This window comes from Vicugna pacos, unplaced genomic scaffold (assembly GCF_048564905.1).
Source record: "Vicugna pacos unplaced genomic scaffold, VicPac4 scaffold_20, whole genome shotgun sequence".
Classification (NCBI taxonomy): domain Eukaryota; kingdom Metazoa; phylum Chordata; class Mammalia; order Artiodactyla; family Camelidae; genus Vicugna; species Vicugna pacos.
The window spans coordinates 77377018-77394971 of NW_027328741.1; the positions used below are offsets into that span (position 1 = coordinate 77377018).

The window sequence follows — 17954 nt, forward strand, 5'->3', positions numbered from 1 at the left end:
GAGCCCGATGTTTCCTCAAAAGGTTAGAGTTATGTGGCTGAGCAATTCCACTCCTACATGTAGAGTCATCCTTCAGTGTCCTCGGGGGGTTGGTTTCAGGAACCCCCCACCCTGGATACCATAATCCAAGGATGATCAAGTCCCTTTGCAATCAGCCATCTGGATCCATGAAGTGGAAACTACAGATATGGTGGGCCAACTGTACAGCCAACAGAATGGAAATGTATTCTCACAAAAACTTGCACATTAATATTCATAGCAGTATCATTCAGAGTAGCTAAAAGTCACTAAAAATATCCATCCATCAATGAATGGATAAACAAAATTACCAAGAATAGTCCCACAAACTTTTGGTAATTGAATCTTTGACAAAGGAGGTGAGAACATACAATTGAGCAAAGACAGCCTCTTCAGCAAATGGTGCAGGGAAAACTGCACAGCTGCATGTAAATCAATGAAGTTAGACTACCCCCTCACAACATACAAAAAAATGAATTCAAAATGGCTTAAAGACTTAAAATTGTAGACAAGAAACTATAAACCTCTTAGAAGAAGACATAGGCAAAACATCTGACATATATCTCAACAATATTTTCCAAGAGCAGTCTACTCAAGCAATAGAAATACAAGCAAAAATATACAAGTGGGTTCTAATTAAACTTACAAGCTTTTGCACAGAAAAGAAAACAAAAATTAAAGCAAAAAGACAACCTATGGAGTGGGAGAAAATAGTTGCATTAAATGAAAGTGACAAGGGCTTAATTCCCAGAATATGTAAACAGCTTTTACACTTGATAAAAAAGAAAAACAAACAATTCAATCCAAAAATGGGCAGAAGACCTAAAGAAACATTTCTCCAATGAAGACATACAAATGGCCAATAGGCACATGAAAAAATGCTCAATATCATTATCAGAGAAATGCAAATCAAAACTGCAAACAAGTATCACCTTTCACCAGTCAGAATAGCCATCATTCAGAAGTTCATAGACACTAAATGCTGGAGAGGCTGTGGAGAATTGGGAACACTCCTACACTGTGGTGGGAATGCAGTTTGGTGGAGCCATTATGGAAAACTGTATAGAGGTTCCTCAAAAGACAAAACCTTGGGGGCCCAGATGACACAGCAATCCCACTCCAGGGCATATATCCGAAAGGAAACGTAATTCAAAAAGACACTTTCACCCCAATGTTCACAGCAGCATTATTTACAATATCAAGACATGGAAACAACCTAAATGTCCACTGACAGACGACTGGATAAAGAGGTTGTAGTATATATGTCCAATAGACTACTATTCAGCAATAAAATAATAATAAAATAATGCCATTTGCAGCAATATGAATGGACCAGGAGAATGACATTCTAAGTGAAATAAGCCAGAAAGAGAAAGAAAAATACCATATGAGATCGCTCACATGTGGAATCTAAAACAAACAAAAAACAAAAACAAAAACAAAGGAAAAAAAAGATAAACTTATCTACAGAACAGAAACAGACACAGAGACATAGAAACCAAACTATGGTTACCAGAGGGGAGAGGGTGTGGAATGAATAAATTGGGAGTTCAAGATTTGCAGATGCTGAGTATGTATACAATAAAAAGCAAGTATATACTGTATAGCACAGGAGAATATATTTAATAACTTATAGTAACTTATGTTTAAAAAGAATATGAAAATGAATGCAGGTATGTTCCTATTTAACTGAAGTTTTGTGCTGTACACAAGAAACTGATGCAACACTATAAACTGACTAGACTTCAATGAAAATATTTTTAAATAGACCAAAAACGAAAAAAAAGGAAAAGGATATTATCAAACAAAAAGAATAATGTACTGATTCAGGCTACAATATGAATGAACTTCGAAAATTTATGCTAAAATAAGCCCGTCACAAAAGGGCAAATAGTGCCCTTTAGGGTGAACTGTATCTAAGCATTTATTGTACTACTCCTGTAAATTTTCCGGAGTTTTGAAGTCTATCAATATCAAAATAAAATGTATTATTCATTAAAAACTTAAAACCCTTCCTCACAGGAGGGCTTTAATTATTAAATGCAGAAAAGCATGTAAAACTCTTGGAACAACAATTTTCACGTCCACACACAGTCACTGCTGTCACTGCCACTCAGAGTGTGGTGCCAGCGCTGATGAGAGCTGCCTCCACTCGCTCCCCTGCAGACAGGAGTGAAGGCCTGAGCTTTGACAGGCAGGGTTTGCGTGAACCTGGGTCAGCCACAGCCACGTCCCAGACTCTGCGTTACCCAACTTTCTTATACAAACTGCAACATGTAATGTAAACACTCTAGAGGGATGTATCTTACAACACAGGGAATACAGACAATGTTTTACAGTAACTATAAATGGAGCATCTATTGTACACCTGAAACATATATTTTAAATCAGCTATGTCTTTATAAAAAATTAAAAAATAATTTAAAAATGTTATCCCTTTAATATTCAATTTGGTTTTTAATTAACTACTAAACAGCTTAGAATATATAAAAGCATTTAAGTGTGATGTTTGTTTACATATTTATTTACTTCAGCCTCCTGCTAAAAGAGAAATTAAACAATTTTTTAAACACAGCTTAACAACCATAACAACAAAAAGGCAAAACTGAGAGTGAAGAGAAAATGGAGATTCAATACTTAAATGAAACCAGGGGGAGGTAAACTCATAAAAATGGATTCCATGAAGTCAGGGCAAGTGTTAAAGGCCGACTAGAAATTCAGCTGTAAGATTCTTGGCAGCTAAAGCAAAAAGAAAAAGATGATGGGGCAGGTGGTAGAGCGTGTGCTTAGTGTGCACAGGGTCCTGGGTTCAAGCCCCAGGGCCTCCACTAACAGATAAATATACCTAATTTCCTACCCCCCAAAAGAGCCCCAAAGAAAAGAAAAAGAGAAATTTCTTTCCAAAAAAATCCTGATATTAAATTTGGATTAAATACTTTAAAAATAAAAGGAAAATAGAAAAGATGAGTGACACTGTGAACAAAAACCCCAGCTGGGCTAACAAGCTAAGTCACAAATCTAAGTGTGATAAGTGTCGGTTTACTGATCTAAGTTTTGCTGGGCTAACTCGTAAATCTGAAGTTCAGTGTCAGTTTACTGGGCTAACAAGCTAACTCGTAAATCCAAGGTCAACAATTGTCAGTAACGTAATCTGTTCCAAATTGATAAGCTTCAGTGTACTGATTCCTTGCTTTTTGTTGTTTGAGCCTTATTGGCTAAAAGCCCCATACTTGTAATTAACCCTATAAAACCTCATGTGCATGTCTTGGATGTGCTCAGGGCTTGGGAACAGAAGCCCCTCTGAGCCCGCTGGCATAATAAATCTCAGTACTCCCACCCTCTGAGTGCTGCTTATTTCTTGGCTGGCCTGTTGTTTCCGTAACAACACAAGCGATAATGCCCGTGAGATAAATCTGCGATGGCTGCTGGCAGGTCCCCATGTCTCATGTGGGAAAATCTGAAACATATTTCTCACCACTCAGAGTCATCCTCAGCCCACCCCACATCTCCCGCTGTGAAATGCAGGAACACACGCAGGGCCCGGCCTTTGCTCTCTCTGTGTCATCACAGTGAGACAGGATGGAAGGGGGCAGAGCAAGCCATTCAAGAAAGACCACAGCAATTAACATCAAAATGGTGAAGAATTCAACCCCCAATAGGTCTTGAGGCTCAGGATGAAGAGATTTAACTTCTAGTAGATCCTGAGCTTCATTATACACCCATTGTAATAGTAACATGGTGAATAACACGGCCCCAGGCACCATGGCAGTCACAAGGCTAGCCACAAAAGGTCAAAGGGTGGAAAATGGCCAACTCCCTGGAATCCCAGCCCCTTGCCCTAAGGCTGGTCCTTCTACTTATTAGCATATGAAACCACGAAGCCCAAGAAAAGGAGCAACACAGAGCCACATCCCAGGAACCCCTCTCTCTACCTCTTCAGAGAAGGCCCACACTATTTCTGTGGAGTGTGTGCCTACTTTTAATCTGAGCATCAAACCCCCATACTTCGTGACGTTTCTCATGCCTGTCAATGTATCTCTCTGAATAAATCTACCTTTACTCAACACTGGCTTGTTCTTGAATTCTTTACTGCATGAAGCCAAGGAACAAAATCTGGTGGGGCACATCCCAGGGGCTCAACGGAAGCCTGGGACACAGCCCTTCTCATGCCCCACATATTTTTTCTTGTATCAACAGGACTGGGATGTGAAGTGAGGTCTGAGACCCCAGCTAAGGGACAGAAGCAGCCTCCAGGTCTCCAATTGGTGGGCAGCCTCTCCCCCATCAGGGGCCATGGGGTCTGCCTGGTTCTCTGTGTTTTTTTGTTGTGCTGACTCCCCAGTCAGAGAGATTTCTCCTTAGGCCTGGCTCCACAAAACCCTTCTCTCCAAAATACAAGCACATCATGTCACAATCCTCTTGTTCAACCATGAATTGTTCAGCCAACTTTTTCCTTCCCCAGTTAAGTACCTAAATGTCCTCCCTGCCATCCCACCACTTCTTTCTTTTTGAGAACTCTGCACTCCCCACACACCATCCTGAACGCAGGTGCCTTGCTGGCTGGGACCAAGATGTTTCAGTCTCAAATATCCTGAGTCCTTTCTCTTTCCACTTTCTAACTTAAAAAGGCCTTCCTGTGTCTCCCACCGCTCTGATTCTGAACGTCAAAAAATGCTCAGGTTACATTCACTCTGTGAATACCTCCCAGGTTTTGGCTAGGTTTCCTTCCCAAGATCTTCATTAAGGAGCTGCATCAAGAAGTTTAAAGGGGCTATTCTTACATTTGAGTGGAGGAGCCTGCAAGAAATTTAAATGGCTTTGAAGAGAGAGTTAACCAGGGACAGAGAGGTCGCAGGTCCTAGTCAACAGTGTCATGAGGCAAAATGTTCTTCAAAGGCTCAGAGTGGCTTCTGAACACGGAGTCGGCAGGGAGGAGGTGACAGGCAGTGAGTGGGGTGAGAGACACAGGGTACGGTCCCCCAGCAGGGGAAGAATTGGTTATTTTCTAGTTTTCCAATTTCTTACTACCTTTTTCTCTTATTGCCACATACCATTTCCTACGAATTAAGCATATCAATGTCAGTCATTTGGGCCACTTGGGAGAAGCTGCACGATGCCATTCACAGGGCTGGGACATGACAGCCACACCAGTCTAGGTTGAAAGACCAGTGGGGGTATTTCCATGGTAATCACGGGCATGCAGCAAACTCCCCAGCTTCAATGACCTCCTCTCAAAGTTGGCTCCAATAAAACTACGAAGCAAAATGCGTGATGATTCTGGCCAACATCTGTTTATTAGTTAAGTGCCTGTGACACCTGCCACTTAATAGGGAATGAGTACGATCAACGAGGCCCTGTCTACCTGGCCACACGCGCCCTGCCTTCCTGCCTTGGTGCAGCAGCACAGCTTGTTTAGCTGAGATGAGCGCCCCCAGAACAGCCCCGACGGGAAAGCTCCCAGCTCTGCACGGCCAGACGTGTTCCTTTCCTTCTCAGAGCTGATCACAATTTGCTGTCGTCTGTTTTTATGTTTATCCCTTTTGTAACTGCCTCTACTCCGGAGATTTTGCTCAAGCAGCACAGGACCAGGTGTGTCTTGTGGCCTGCCGGATATTCTGGGCTGGGAATCAGCCGAGCCCACATCTGGCTCTGGTGCTGAACGGAGAGAGCAGAAGGCCCAGGAGCCCATGCTGAACCGAGGCCCCTGCACACAAAATTATGGTCTGACTTTGGGCAAATTACACAGTCTTTTTTACCCTGAGATTCCTCATCTGTCCATAAAAATAACTGCCCATGGCACACAGAGTTACAAGTATTAAAGGAAATCACCAAATTCACAAACTAGCCAAGGGGCTACCAGTGCATCCTAAACAGACACATGCTGCCTTTAAGGCTCTGACACACACCAAGCGTGGTGGTCGAACAAAGTGTACACTGCTAAGTGTCAGTGTGTTAAGTGCTTCATGTGTGCTATAATAATCTTCAGAACTTACAACAAGCCCAGGAAGTAACGAATATTATCATGCCCATTTCACAGACTCACCATCAGTTTAAGAGAGGTTACATTCAAGTCCAAGGCGCTATGGTGAGTAAATGGCGATTTCAACCTGAATATGGGCCCAGGCCTGGGCTCCATCTCTGTCCCATCCACCTGACCACTGACTATGAATTCCACCTGTCCAATACCCAAGTTGAAGCCAGCCAGCTCTTAAATGCAATGTGTGTCACCGTTTGTCAATGTTGGTTCATTACCATAAACAGTTCTCAGAAAGCACTTCAGAAAGGAAAGTTGGACTCACATACCTGCCCACAAAGAAGAAGAATTCTGCCTTGCCTTCTCCTGTAACGTGCAGAAACCCTTCCCATTCACCACTGAATCCTTTTGTATGCTTCCTCCGTGTTCATGTTTACACATGGCTTATTAAAGTAGAAGTTACCTGCAGTAATTCCATCTCGGTTCCATTCCAAGCTTCCAGATTATCCATAATCAGGGTAATACCATAATTTTCTGTGAATGAAAACACTACAAATTGAATGAAAATATTGCAACCATGTCACTAAACAAAGAATGCTGAAAACAAGTCATCAGCGGCTGCCGCCACCCCCCAGTGAAGACGGGCCTGCAGCCATTCACAATGGTGCCCTCTGAGCAGACTCAGAATAAGAAAGGAAGATTACTGGCCCTAGATAGCTAGGTGCTTGTCTAAAGTATATATTCAGTCAGCCCAAATGTTGGCTTCCTCCCATATATTGAAAAGCATTAAATTCATGAACTTGAGATACCTGGCTTTCTTTAGATAACAAGCAATGTTTTATTGTTCTGACTAACTGGTCTTTGTTGTAAAGCTCCTATATAATCCTAGCTTCTCCCCTACTCTTGCGAGCAGTCCCTCAGAGTGTTCTGAGAGGCGGTCATCCTGGCTCGAGTCCTTCTGACAAATAAAACATAACTCTTAATATTCAGGCTGCACGTTTATTTCAATCAAGTCCCAGAATAGACACAACTCATCAATTGTGTAATGGGACACACTGGATCAGGAACCAAAAGAGTGTAGTAGTCCCTAAGAACTACGGCTCCCTCTTTCTTCCTGTCATTATACAATCCCACCAGAACTCATTACTTTGCTGTCTGCTCCTCTGGCAACCAAACTCAGAGAAGAGTCAACTCAGCAGAGCGTCCTGCTGGGGAGAACCCCCGCAGCAGCACTACAGGCTGCCTGCCCTCCCGCACGCTCTGACGACTGCTAGTGTCCTCCGTGGAAACCAGGCCAACAGAGCTGTTCCCTACAGCTACAAAGTCCCAAATATTAAATAAAACCTTTCATTTTATACTATATGTTACATATATACCCATCTCTGAAAACAGCTTTGCCAGAAGCCCAACATTAATCTGCAAAGGCAAATCAGGTCCCCAAGGGAAAACAAGTCTTAAGACGATGCTAAGACCTCCAAAGTCCTCTCCACGACCATAAACCAAACTGCCTGTAGGTCTGCAGCTGCAGGAGGCTACATGTCTGCTTTTAAAGCAACCCCTTCCTGCCCTCGGGTGCTACAATGCCCTTCTACGCCCTCCCATCTCAGGGTAAGAGCACCCACTGCAGAACCTTGCAGGGCAGCACTGACAGGACTGGACAATGAGGATCAGAGCTAAACTAAGCCTTCTGATGACACGAGTTGTCACTCTGTCACTTTACAGATGAAGATATATATAGAGAGAGGTGGGGTGTTATTGTTCAAAGTCACACAGATAAAAAGTGACAAAGTCTATAACTCTGCTCCTCCCTCTGGTGTGACGCCCCAACTGGGACAACCACAGGGTTCTTTCGTGCCTGCCTGACCAGTTCTTTCCTATCACTCATGACCCACCACAGGGTCTGAAATTAGCCTGCATTTGCAGCATCTTTTCCCTCCAGTTTCTCAGGAACAAGGCTGTTCGGGCCACTTTATGACTTCCAGGTCCCCGAAATCTCCGTGCTCAGGCTGCAATACACATATGCCTGTGCATCCGGCCCGCTGCTCAGAGGCTCTTCCTCCCCTGCAGGAGGACGTTTCTACTCTTCACAGGGACACCCCCTTAGGGGATCCCTCCTCTCGCCCTCAGCATGGCAGGTGTCCCAGGCCACATCGCGAGATGCCCCAATAGGACTGCATCTGCCCAGGTCTGCTAGTCAGACCAGCAGCCTCAGAGCCAGGGATTATGCCCAGGTCACACTGCAAACCTACTGCCCGCCTCACAGACCCCAGCCAGCAGGTCACCTGGAAGTCACAGCAAGTGCCCCACCCAATCCAGAAGCCTCTTCATTTCCCAGCACCACTGATGACTGGTTTCCAAACTTTGGTCAGTTTCGCACAAAACAACACCTTCTACTGTGTAGCGGGTGGTTTTTGCTTCTGCACCCCATTCTTACTGAAAACGTTAAGGGAAACCAAAAAGCCTCTTCTCAACCCTTTTCTGATGATACCCTCCCACCCACAATACACATATGCTCAAGAGATTTGGATCCACGTGATTTTGTTTCCCTTACGATAAGTGGCTCAAAACACTGCGGGATTATTTTTCCTTTGAGGGTATTAGGACTCAGTTTCTCGGCTTTAATCTGTTTTTGTCTTTGTCTTCTTTGTTCCTAGCAGTTGCCACCTCTTACTCTCTTCAGCAGCCTCCCTCCCAACTTCTAGTCTAGGAAATCAGCTGTGATGAGGGGCACGGGGGCATTCACAGAAGATGCAACAAAGGCCAAGAGAGGCTATATAATTTGCCAAAGATATCACCTTCAACCCCCAACAGAGTGTGTCATGTCCCTGTGTTTAACTCTTATTCTAAGCAAGTTAACTTTTTGTAGATTATGTTTATAAAGATGAGAAATCAAAATACATACAAGGACACACATCAACTCTAAGATATTCATTAACTCCACTATTTTGTTTCTATTTATTTTATTTGTATTAAAAAATTTAGAACCCCTGCAACCAATATAGCAAAATGTTACTGGGTTTTAAATACAGAATATAGAGGGGTTAAGTGTGTCATTACTCATCCTTATATGTATGTTCACAAGATAAAATTATTTGAAAGTCTCTCTCCCCTCTCCCTACTCACTACTGGCTCTCACCTGAGATCCCAGACCACACATCTAACAACCTTTCACTTTACCCACAGCTGAACTCATCAGTTTTCCCCCAGAAATCCCTCTGCAGCTTTCCCTCCTCAGAACACAGCAGGACCATCATTTAACTCATTAATCCACCCAGAAACCTGGGCCTTACTCCATCCTACCTTCACAGACAGCTTTAAATCTTTCTTTTTACCATCTAAACATGCCTTCAATCTGTTCGCTTTTACCCACTGACCGTCCCACCGCTCAAGTGGAAGCCACCAACACTGCCCACCTGGACTCACGAGTCTCCCAAGTGGCCCCACAGCCACTCTCCCCTACTTGAGACAAATGGGATTGTGTCACTCCCATGCTCTTTGGGCTCTTTTCAGACCCACTGTTCATAGAAGGAACTCCAATTTCTTCACCTTGTGAAGGTGTTTGCCATGAAACTGTCAGCTCATGGAGGGCAGGGCACGCCCTCTCCCCTCAACCCCACTCTCTGGCAGAGCATCAGCTTGGGAGGACCCGCTGAGCTACATCAGCCTGTATCCTAAACCTGGTCTTGGGTTCTTAGCAAACTGCTTCACTTATCCATACATATCCAAGGTAGATAAGAAAGATTTTAGATGTTGAGCTAGACTATTCATTTGGGGATTTTGCACTGGCAACCTGCAAGTATATGTTCTAATGTTTGTGTCTTGTTAAAACCACACCCAGATTAAAGGAGTATTTGTGGAATGTCTTCGGAGTAAAAGGGTTCTGTACTTTTACAGATTTTATGTTTTATAACATGAATAACCCGGACAGGGTCACAAATGGAACCGCCTCACAAGTGACAGAAGACAGGTGAGATGCATATAGCAACAGGTCACAAAGATGGTAAGAGCAAAGTTGTTTCTCCAAACCCCAAAAAAATTCCTCCAAGAACAGAAAACTCAGAATTTTGAAAGTAAAATACTATCATATAAGGAAAGAAAATAAATAATCCTCTTCATCAGGGTTTCAAGATCTGACTGCAGAGTTATTAGCAGGCTATACTGAATCCTAGCACAGAAAAATCAGATGGACTACTGGTGAGTAAGTTCCAGGAAAATGGCAGTAATTCCTCCACTTGAAAGAGGACACACACTCACTTGTTCAAGGTGATTGTAAACAACATTCTGCAGAAATTCAGAATATTCAGGCACCGCTTCTAGATGGTGATGACACGGAAGGATGGCTTGGATGCATGCTTCTAACTGAGTCACCGGCATTCTTACACTGCAGGGGGAAACGGAGGCCCTCAGCCAAGAGCAGAGATGTTCCTGTCATGTATCCCAGGTCGTGCCTCGGGGACTCGGTGTCCTGTAGCAGTCCGGCCCCAGGCGAGGACCAGCAGCGTGGCCCACCCAAGCAGGAAGGGCACTGTGCTTGAGAAAGCCCACACCAGATGGGAGCAAGAGTGGCTGGTGGGGTTTTGTGAACCTATGAATGCTCATAGAAAAACACCTGCATACATTCAAGTGATACAATTAACAGTAGCATTCTTTTTAACAAAATTTCAAATGTCAGTGTTAATTTTACCATTCCTTTTCTCTTGTCCCCTGCACTCTGAGACAGGCTTAGGTTCTCTCACACTTGCAGCTCTGATGCAATAGTTGTGAAGTTATTTTACTTTGCTGCAAGTGTCTTCGCTCCACGTGTCACTGTGACTGTCGTCTCTTAACACAGTCAGATATCTTCCTGGATCTCTCCATGAGTTCCTTGCTCCTGCTTCTCAGATCCTGAGATAAAGAACAGGTGAAGGCACATGACTGGAAGTCAATGTGGACTTGAGCAAAGTCCTCAGTGACCCCCTAGGTGAGTGTTGACCACCCCTTAGCTTCGATTCTCAAAGTTCTGCCCAGGGTGACATCCAGACAGGAGGGAGTCCTGGGCCCAATTAAAAGCTGTGTGGCTTGGGTGCGGGGAAAGGTGCAGGAGCTAGTTCCGTAGCCGGGACCCTCCACACCTCTGCTCCTCTCTCTCCCGAGGCCCCGCTGCCAAGCCCCCACGCTCCCTGATATTCTGTCCTTCTCTTCTACTCTACTTCAAGCCCTTTTTCTCTTCCTTTATTCCCTGATTATCTGCAGCTGGAGAGATTTTTCCATCACAAAATCTGAAAAAATTTCCTGCAGCTGAAAAAGAGGTCTCCAGAGGTCAATGCCCATATGGTGGTTCCTGAAGAGAGCCCCTGGTTAGGGGGACCCTCACCAACACTCACGGGACATCAGGTATGTTACAGGGTCGACCACCCCCAACAAGAGTTTGCTGTGACCCCAAGGCACGCACAGCATCCCTGCTCACTAAAGTGTAGTTGTAATCCGTTATTAAGAAGCAAAAATAAAAAAAATTTCTCATGTTTCTTACTAAAATTATTTATGAGTTAGAAAAAGAAATTGTAAAAGAAAAGAACAAATTTGACTCCATGTTAGATGTGTTCGTTTGGCTTTAAACCTGTACCTTGTTTTCTAGGCTCCGACTTGCTATCTCTGCACCTTTTGTAAAGAAAAGTTGCCTTTAGCCTGAAATATCCAGGACAGCCTATTCTCCGGGCTCTGATCTTTAAGGATATTAGCTCTTCTACACTTATGTACAGATGGCAAGTTGCAAAATAGATAATAAACTTTCTTTTATTTGGAGGTTTTACGGGGGCACCTTAATTTGACCCACCATGGACAGCTGCAGGAACAAAGGATTCCAAGGACAAACAATTCGTACAGCGAGAAGTTTGCAACAACCAACCACATCCCCGCCGCTTTTTAGTATAAAAGGAGACTGAATTCTGCTTTGGGGAAGAGAGTTCTACTGGATATCAATATGCCATTTTCTGGGTCTGCCAGATTTTCAAATGAAGTCACTATTCCTTACTCCAACATCTCATCTCCCCATTTATTGGCCTGTCATGCAGCAAGCAGAACGAGTTTGGACTTGGTAACAAAATGACTGCATTAGAGGTAGTATGTCTCCACTGTTTCCTCATTTCCAGTATGTCACAACCTATCAATTTTATATGCTGTTTAACAACATGACAAAGACCTATTATACGGAATTGATTCCACAGGAATAAAATTATTTCTACTCCCTCAAGACTTTTTTCTTTTCTATTTTATTTTGTTTTGCTTATTGAAAAGAAAATAAAAGTCAAATCATTTTATTTCATGTATTTTTATAGCTACATAATGTAAATACTACAAAAATATTTAAATTGCAATAAAAATTGTTAATATATTTGTATAAAGATATATAAACAATCAATGCAGATTAGGAAAGGAGTAGATATTTACTAAAAATCTACTGCACATCCAGTCTTTTACAAGCATATCCTGGAATATAAGCTCTATTATCCAGGGGTCCCCCACCCCCATTCTCACTGCCGATTCCCTTAGTAATCAACTACCAAGGCACCAGCATAGAACCATGCGATCGCTATTTTAGGTATAAATGAATGAATTAGCTCATTCAATTCTAAAACAGAAACCTTAAAATAAATACTGAACTTATTTACAGATAAACAAATTTGGACACAAACAAGTACAGTTTCTCCCCCAAGACACAAAGATAATAATTGGTAAAGGCAAGATTTGAACTAATCTGCCTGATTATAAAGCTAAGGTGGAAATCCCCTTCGACTGTGTAGGTCCAGCAGCACAGCCCATCACCCTATCTTTGTTCAGATCTGGCTTTAGACAGCCTGAGACAGCACCCCATTCCTATGGAACTCGAGGGGAAATGATAACAATAAGGATTTTATATTCAGTAGTTTCTTAGGTCTCAATTATATAAAGTGTCAGCAGGTCAGCAGAAAACTCTGGGAAATATGAGTGGGTCCAGAGCTTTTCGCTGATAAGAAACTCAATCTATCAGGACAGAGTGACCTTCCCATGAGTGGCCTCATGAACATAAACTAAAGGCAGCTGAAATGAAAACTAGCAAGAACATGGAAGTGAAGCAGGAAGGATCCCTACTATCCCCTGCCCAGTTGCCTCTTCACCCGCGTGGACAAGATGGCAGAAGACCCAGGTTCTTGTCTAAGTTACAACATCATGGATTCTCACCCATAAAATGTTGTGACTCTATGCTGTCTTAAGTCCTTTACAACTAAAATATGATGACACCAATATCTCAGCGGAATGTCTATGTCTCCACTTTCTCTCTTCTATTAGGAGACTATATCTATGGCCACAAACAGAAATTCAATTAAAAACGCCATGCACGAAGCCTGGTGAAAGTCTGTGTAAGAGACATTGTTCTCACTCTCTGTGAATGAAAACTCAGAAAAAGTGGACCTTCTCCCTCTGCAAGTGGGAGGTAGACTGATTTTGTGTGTGTGTGTGTTTGCACGCACATGTGTGTGTGTAAATCATATAAAATATATTCTGGGATTTGCACAGTTTTTTTTATGATACTATCATTTCATGAGGATGAGCCAACCTTTAAAGTAATTTGAATCTATTTTTCTGAGAGGCTCTTTTGGTGGAGGATGGGAAAGGGGAAAGGAAAGAAGGAAAGAAGTAAATGAAGCAAAGCTGTAAGTATACTGCTAGGGAAAGGCAAGACATTAATTTTGTTCCTACTTGCATCACACACAAATTAGGGACTGGCTTTCCCCCATGTCTTGTCAAGCACTGAGCTGCAGAAGAACAGGCGACAGCCCATTTCTCACTGAGCTTGTGACTGTATGTGACATCTTATAGACACAAATTATTTAACCTGATCAAACACTCTAGCAGCAGGATGTAATTCTCCTAATTTGAGAGACAAGAAAACAGGAAGTGAAAGACGGTATATAGCTTGACAAAAGTCAGAGGACAAGAAAACTAAAGAGGATGAATTCAAACTCAGATCTGAATGCAGAGTCTGATATTCCCACTCCCAGGGCTGGAAAATCCTTAACACAAGGTTCCCCAGCTCCTCTGCATTGTTCCTGGCACCAAGCATTTCCCATGGCGATGGTCTCCAATTCTCAGACACAGTGCTCTGTGCAGCCAATAACCTCCATTCGACCTTGATCATCTACCTGCCACGCCTACCAGGCTTCACCATACAGGCAGGAAAGCTGGCTTTCAAGTGCATACAAAGCCACCCTGGTTTAAGCTGGACTGTTTATCAGCTTTTCCAGCATAAAGGCAGCCATGAAAGTGCTCACAGTTTGTACATGAGCCACACTACCTCTCTCCATCTGTCTCCCCACCTATACTACTTAGCTATGACCATTTTGAGAATCTTGGAAACAAATTTTTAAAAACAGAAAAGAAAGGATTCTGTAACAAGTACTTAATACTTACAATTTTAAATGAGAAGTTACAAAGTGAGTATTTACAAACCGAATCTGCCTTCCTAGGTGTCAGTTTTAACAGTTAAAAAATATAATAGCAAAAATTTCTCACTTAAAAAATTAACAAAAACATCAACAATAATCTGGAATAAACTCAAAAACAATGCCCATGTTGTACATGGAGAAAGTACAGGACTGTACTGAGGGGTAAAGTAAAAGTGTGAAAGTAGAGACATCAACCTTTTGTATGGAGGAAAGCAGTTTTAAAGATGTACGTTCTCCTAAAGATAATTCAAAATTACTAAAAAATCCCATGACAACACTTATCTGTTTTTTTTTAACTTGAAAAAATTATATTAGAATTCTTCAGGAATAATAAAGTCATAATACAAGCCAAGAAATTTAGGGATCAAAAAAAGAATCAAAAAATTCGCACTGTAATATATTAAATAAATTTTTACAATATGTAAGATATAGTGCTAGAGTAAGAAAGTAAGATTGACAGAAATAAATCATGAGCTCAAAAAGAGACTCTAGTATACATAAGTATTTTTTACAGGTGGGATTTCAAATTAAAAAGCAAAGTATGAATTTAATAATTGTCTTGTTATAATCAGAGAATACCTGGAAAAAACAAATTCTATTCCCGTCAAAATGACCACAAGAAAAATTACAGAAAATGATGTAAATATTAGAAAGTACTAATAAGAGCAAATACAACTCTTTGCTCATATCAATTCAGCTTCTCCTCACTGTAACAAGTACCATTATCATCTCCATCTTAGAGATTAAAAAAACCTACAGAAGAAATTTATACCATTATAAGAAAGCATTTCTAAGAATAAAACTCAAAAATAAGACATTTACTATCTTAAGATTATTTTGGGCCACAACAATAATGAACCTACTGAACAAAATGAAAGGCAAGAAATGACAAGTAAAAGCTCTCTGATACATGTTGATGAAGACAAGGGGTTAATGTTCATAATACACATTGAGCTGTCACAAAGCAGCAAGAAGCTCCCCCACTTAAATGTTTGCAAAGGACAAAGGGGATCATTCACTTTTTAAAAGTCAGATGGCTAATGAGTGAAAAATGCTCAAAACCTCACTGGTCATCAAGTGCAAACTAAAATAATGAAAATCATTTTGCTCGTCATATTGGCAAATATGTTTAAAAGATATTATAGCTAGTGTCCATCTTTGAGACAACAAACTGTGAGCGATCTTTTGGAGGATGACATGTCAATGGATATGTAAACTCTGAAAAACGTGTGTGCACACAGGCTGAACTCCACTTTTAGGAATCGTTACATTTAGAAAAAATCAGTTCAAAAAGATGTACTCATCAGAACATTTGCACAGCACTGTTTACAATGGTGGGAAGAAATGCTGAAGTGAAATCATATCCAGCGATAGAGAATTGGTTACATAAGTTATTCTACATCTTTTCATTCCCCACAGGAGAAGGAATTTCAAGATTCACTTGAAAGCATCCTGTGATGTATGAAGTTGTCACATCCAAGGACTAAATTTCCAGAAATCTTAGCTAAAGGAATACTCATACAAGATCACAGGAATGTTTGTACAAGAAGGATGCCAGTCAAACACCCTTTCTGACAGTGGAAAATGGAGAAAACTTAAGTGTTCACCATCAAGACAATGATGCGGTAAATCACGGAGAGCTGTGGGCACTAAAGTTGCAGCATTTCAGCGTGGTCCAAGGCCTTGTCCACAGTACTCTCCCACGAAAAGTGTCGTTACACAAGAGACCAAACCTGCACATCAGGAGACCCCTTTACTCTATCTGAAAGGACCGGGTGAGTCTGGAGTGGGAGGAGGTCTATGATATATACATTAGTGAATAAACCGAGCTACAGAAAACATATAGTATGGCCTTATTTTTCAATAAAGCATATATACACACACATATACATAGATTTCTCATATACGTGTATGTATGTGTGTATATATATATGACAAAGGCATAAAGGTCATGAAATATATACTCCACATTGTCAGCAGCTTTTACTCTCAGGAAAAAGGGGAAGGGAAGTAGGGGACTTTCGGTACCACCACAGTTCTCTTTTCAGAATTTCAATTAAGTATACTTGGAATTTAAAAGTTTACTTAAGTACAAAGTAAAATGGACGATGCCTCCACAAAAGAGAATGCTATACTGGTCATTAAAAATCATGTCAGGGGAGATAGAATATTGTAGAAAAATGTGTAATAAGCCGAATGGAAAATGGAGGTCTCCACACAGTAAACAGGCACACAGTGCTCGCTGGTTTTTATGACAGAGCTGATACACACTGATAAAAAGAACAGAAAATAGATGTTAAAGTGTTAATTATTATCTTTGAGTACTGGGACCAGGATAGACCCTTTTGACTCTTTTTTCAGACTTTTATATTAAATACACATTATTTTTCATCTGAAAAATGCATTTTTAGATGTCTAGTACCACACATTGGAAAAAATACATGAGTAGTTACAGAAACAAATAACTAGGAGACACCGCAGCACCGTCACACAGTGTAGAAAGGGCGATCCTGAATAACACCACGCAGTTACATAAGGACCCACAAAGTGAGAGCACCCGCTGTAACAGGACGCGGCTCCCTTCCATTTGTCAGTTGTGTCTTCAGGGCTGAGGCATTTCTGAGCACGGCCAGTGTCAGTGCTGGTGTCTGGATGGATGCCACTGGAGGTGAGGGCACCTGCAAGCCGAGAGGAAGAACAGAAGTAATCCTCTGCTTTTTCTGTCTTGTTTCTTTGTTACTTTTAAAGAGAGGCGTAAATAAGATAAACTGAATCTTCCTTACTGAAATTTCAGTAATGAAGCCATTTTTAAAGTGTTCACAACTTATATTCTGCCTATAACTGTCTTTTCAAAAAAGCCTCATATTTATTAAATGTTAATTAACTCAGTTAATTAACTACATGTTGAAACCTTTTAAAAAACATGAAATGCACTACGTGAAAGCACCACACATGCAGTGACTAGCTCAGCTGTCTTTACGGCAGTGCAGTCAGCCCCCACCATCCCGAGACCCTGAACTCCTGATGCTGGGAAGAGAGCACGCTGCTTCCTCAGATGGAGAGAAACGGTAAAAGCATTTTCTGAAATCTACAGCACTGACAAAACATAACTGCTTAATCCCAGGCTCCTTTGAGGCTGTCATTTTCCGTTTCTGGCCAACACCCGTCAATGAGCAGAACCACCCCATTCCCGAGTCATGGGACTCACGTGGGCAGCAGTTTTGGAGAAATTTCCAGTTATAGAATGTTAACCAACTATACATAAAACTCTGAGAAAGAAAAGATGCAATACTCAGATTTTGGAAGACACTCAAAATATTCTCCTAAGTCTTAGTATTTGGAAAGGCTGGGCTTCTCCTAAGCCACTTATTTATTTCACAGCCAGTGAGCATCTCCCACAAACCCTGCTTCCCTGTGTGTGCTGGGAGCCTCAGGCAAATTGATGCTGTCTATCTTATAAGTCACAAGGCAGAGGCGTGTGTCTCACGCCTGCAACTCTC

The 17954-nt window shown here is 41.8% G+C and overlaps 1 protein-coding gene across 1 annotated transcript in view; it reads right to left on the reverse strand.

The window, feature by feature from the left end:
* Window positions 1–17954, reverse strand: part of LOC140694018 (uncharacterized) — a 229897-nt gene that overhangs the window by 7244 nt on the left and 204699 nt on the right. Inside the window, exon 4 of the mRNA XM_072957507.1 lies at window positions 16999–17132. Within this exon, the coding sequence (XP_072813608.1) occupies window positions 16999–17132 (134 nt within the window). The remainder of the gene's footprint in view (window positions 1–16998; window positions 17133–17954) is intronic.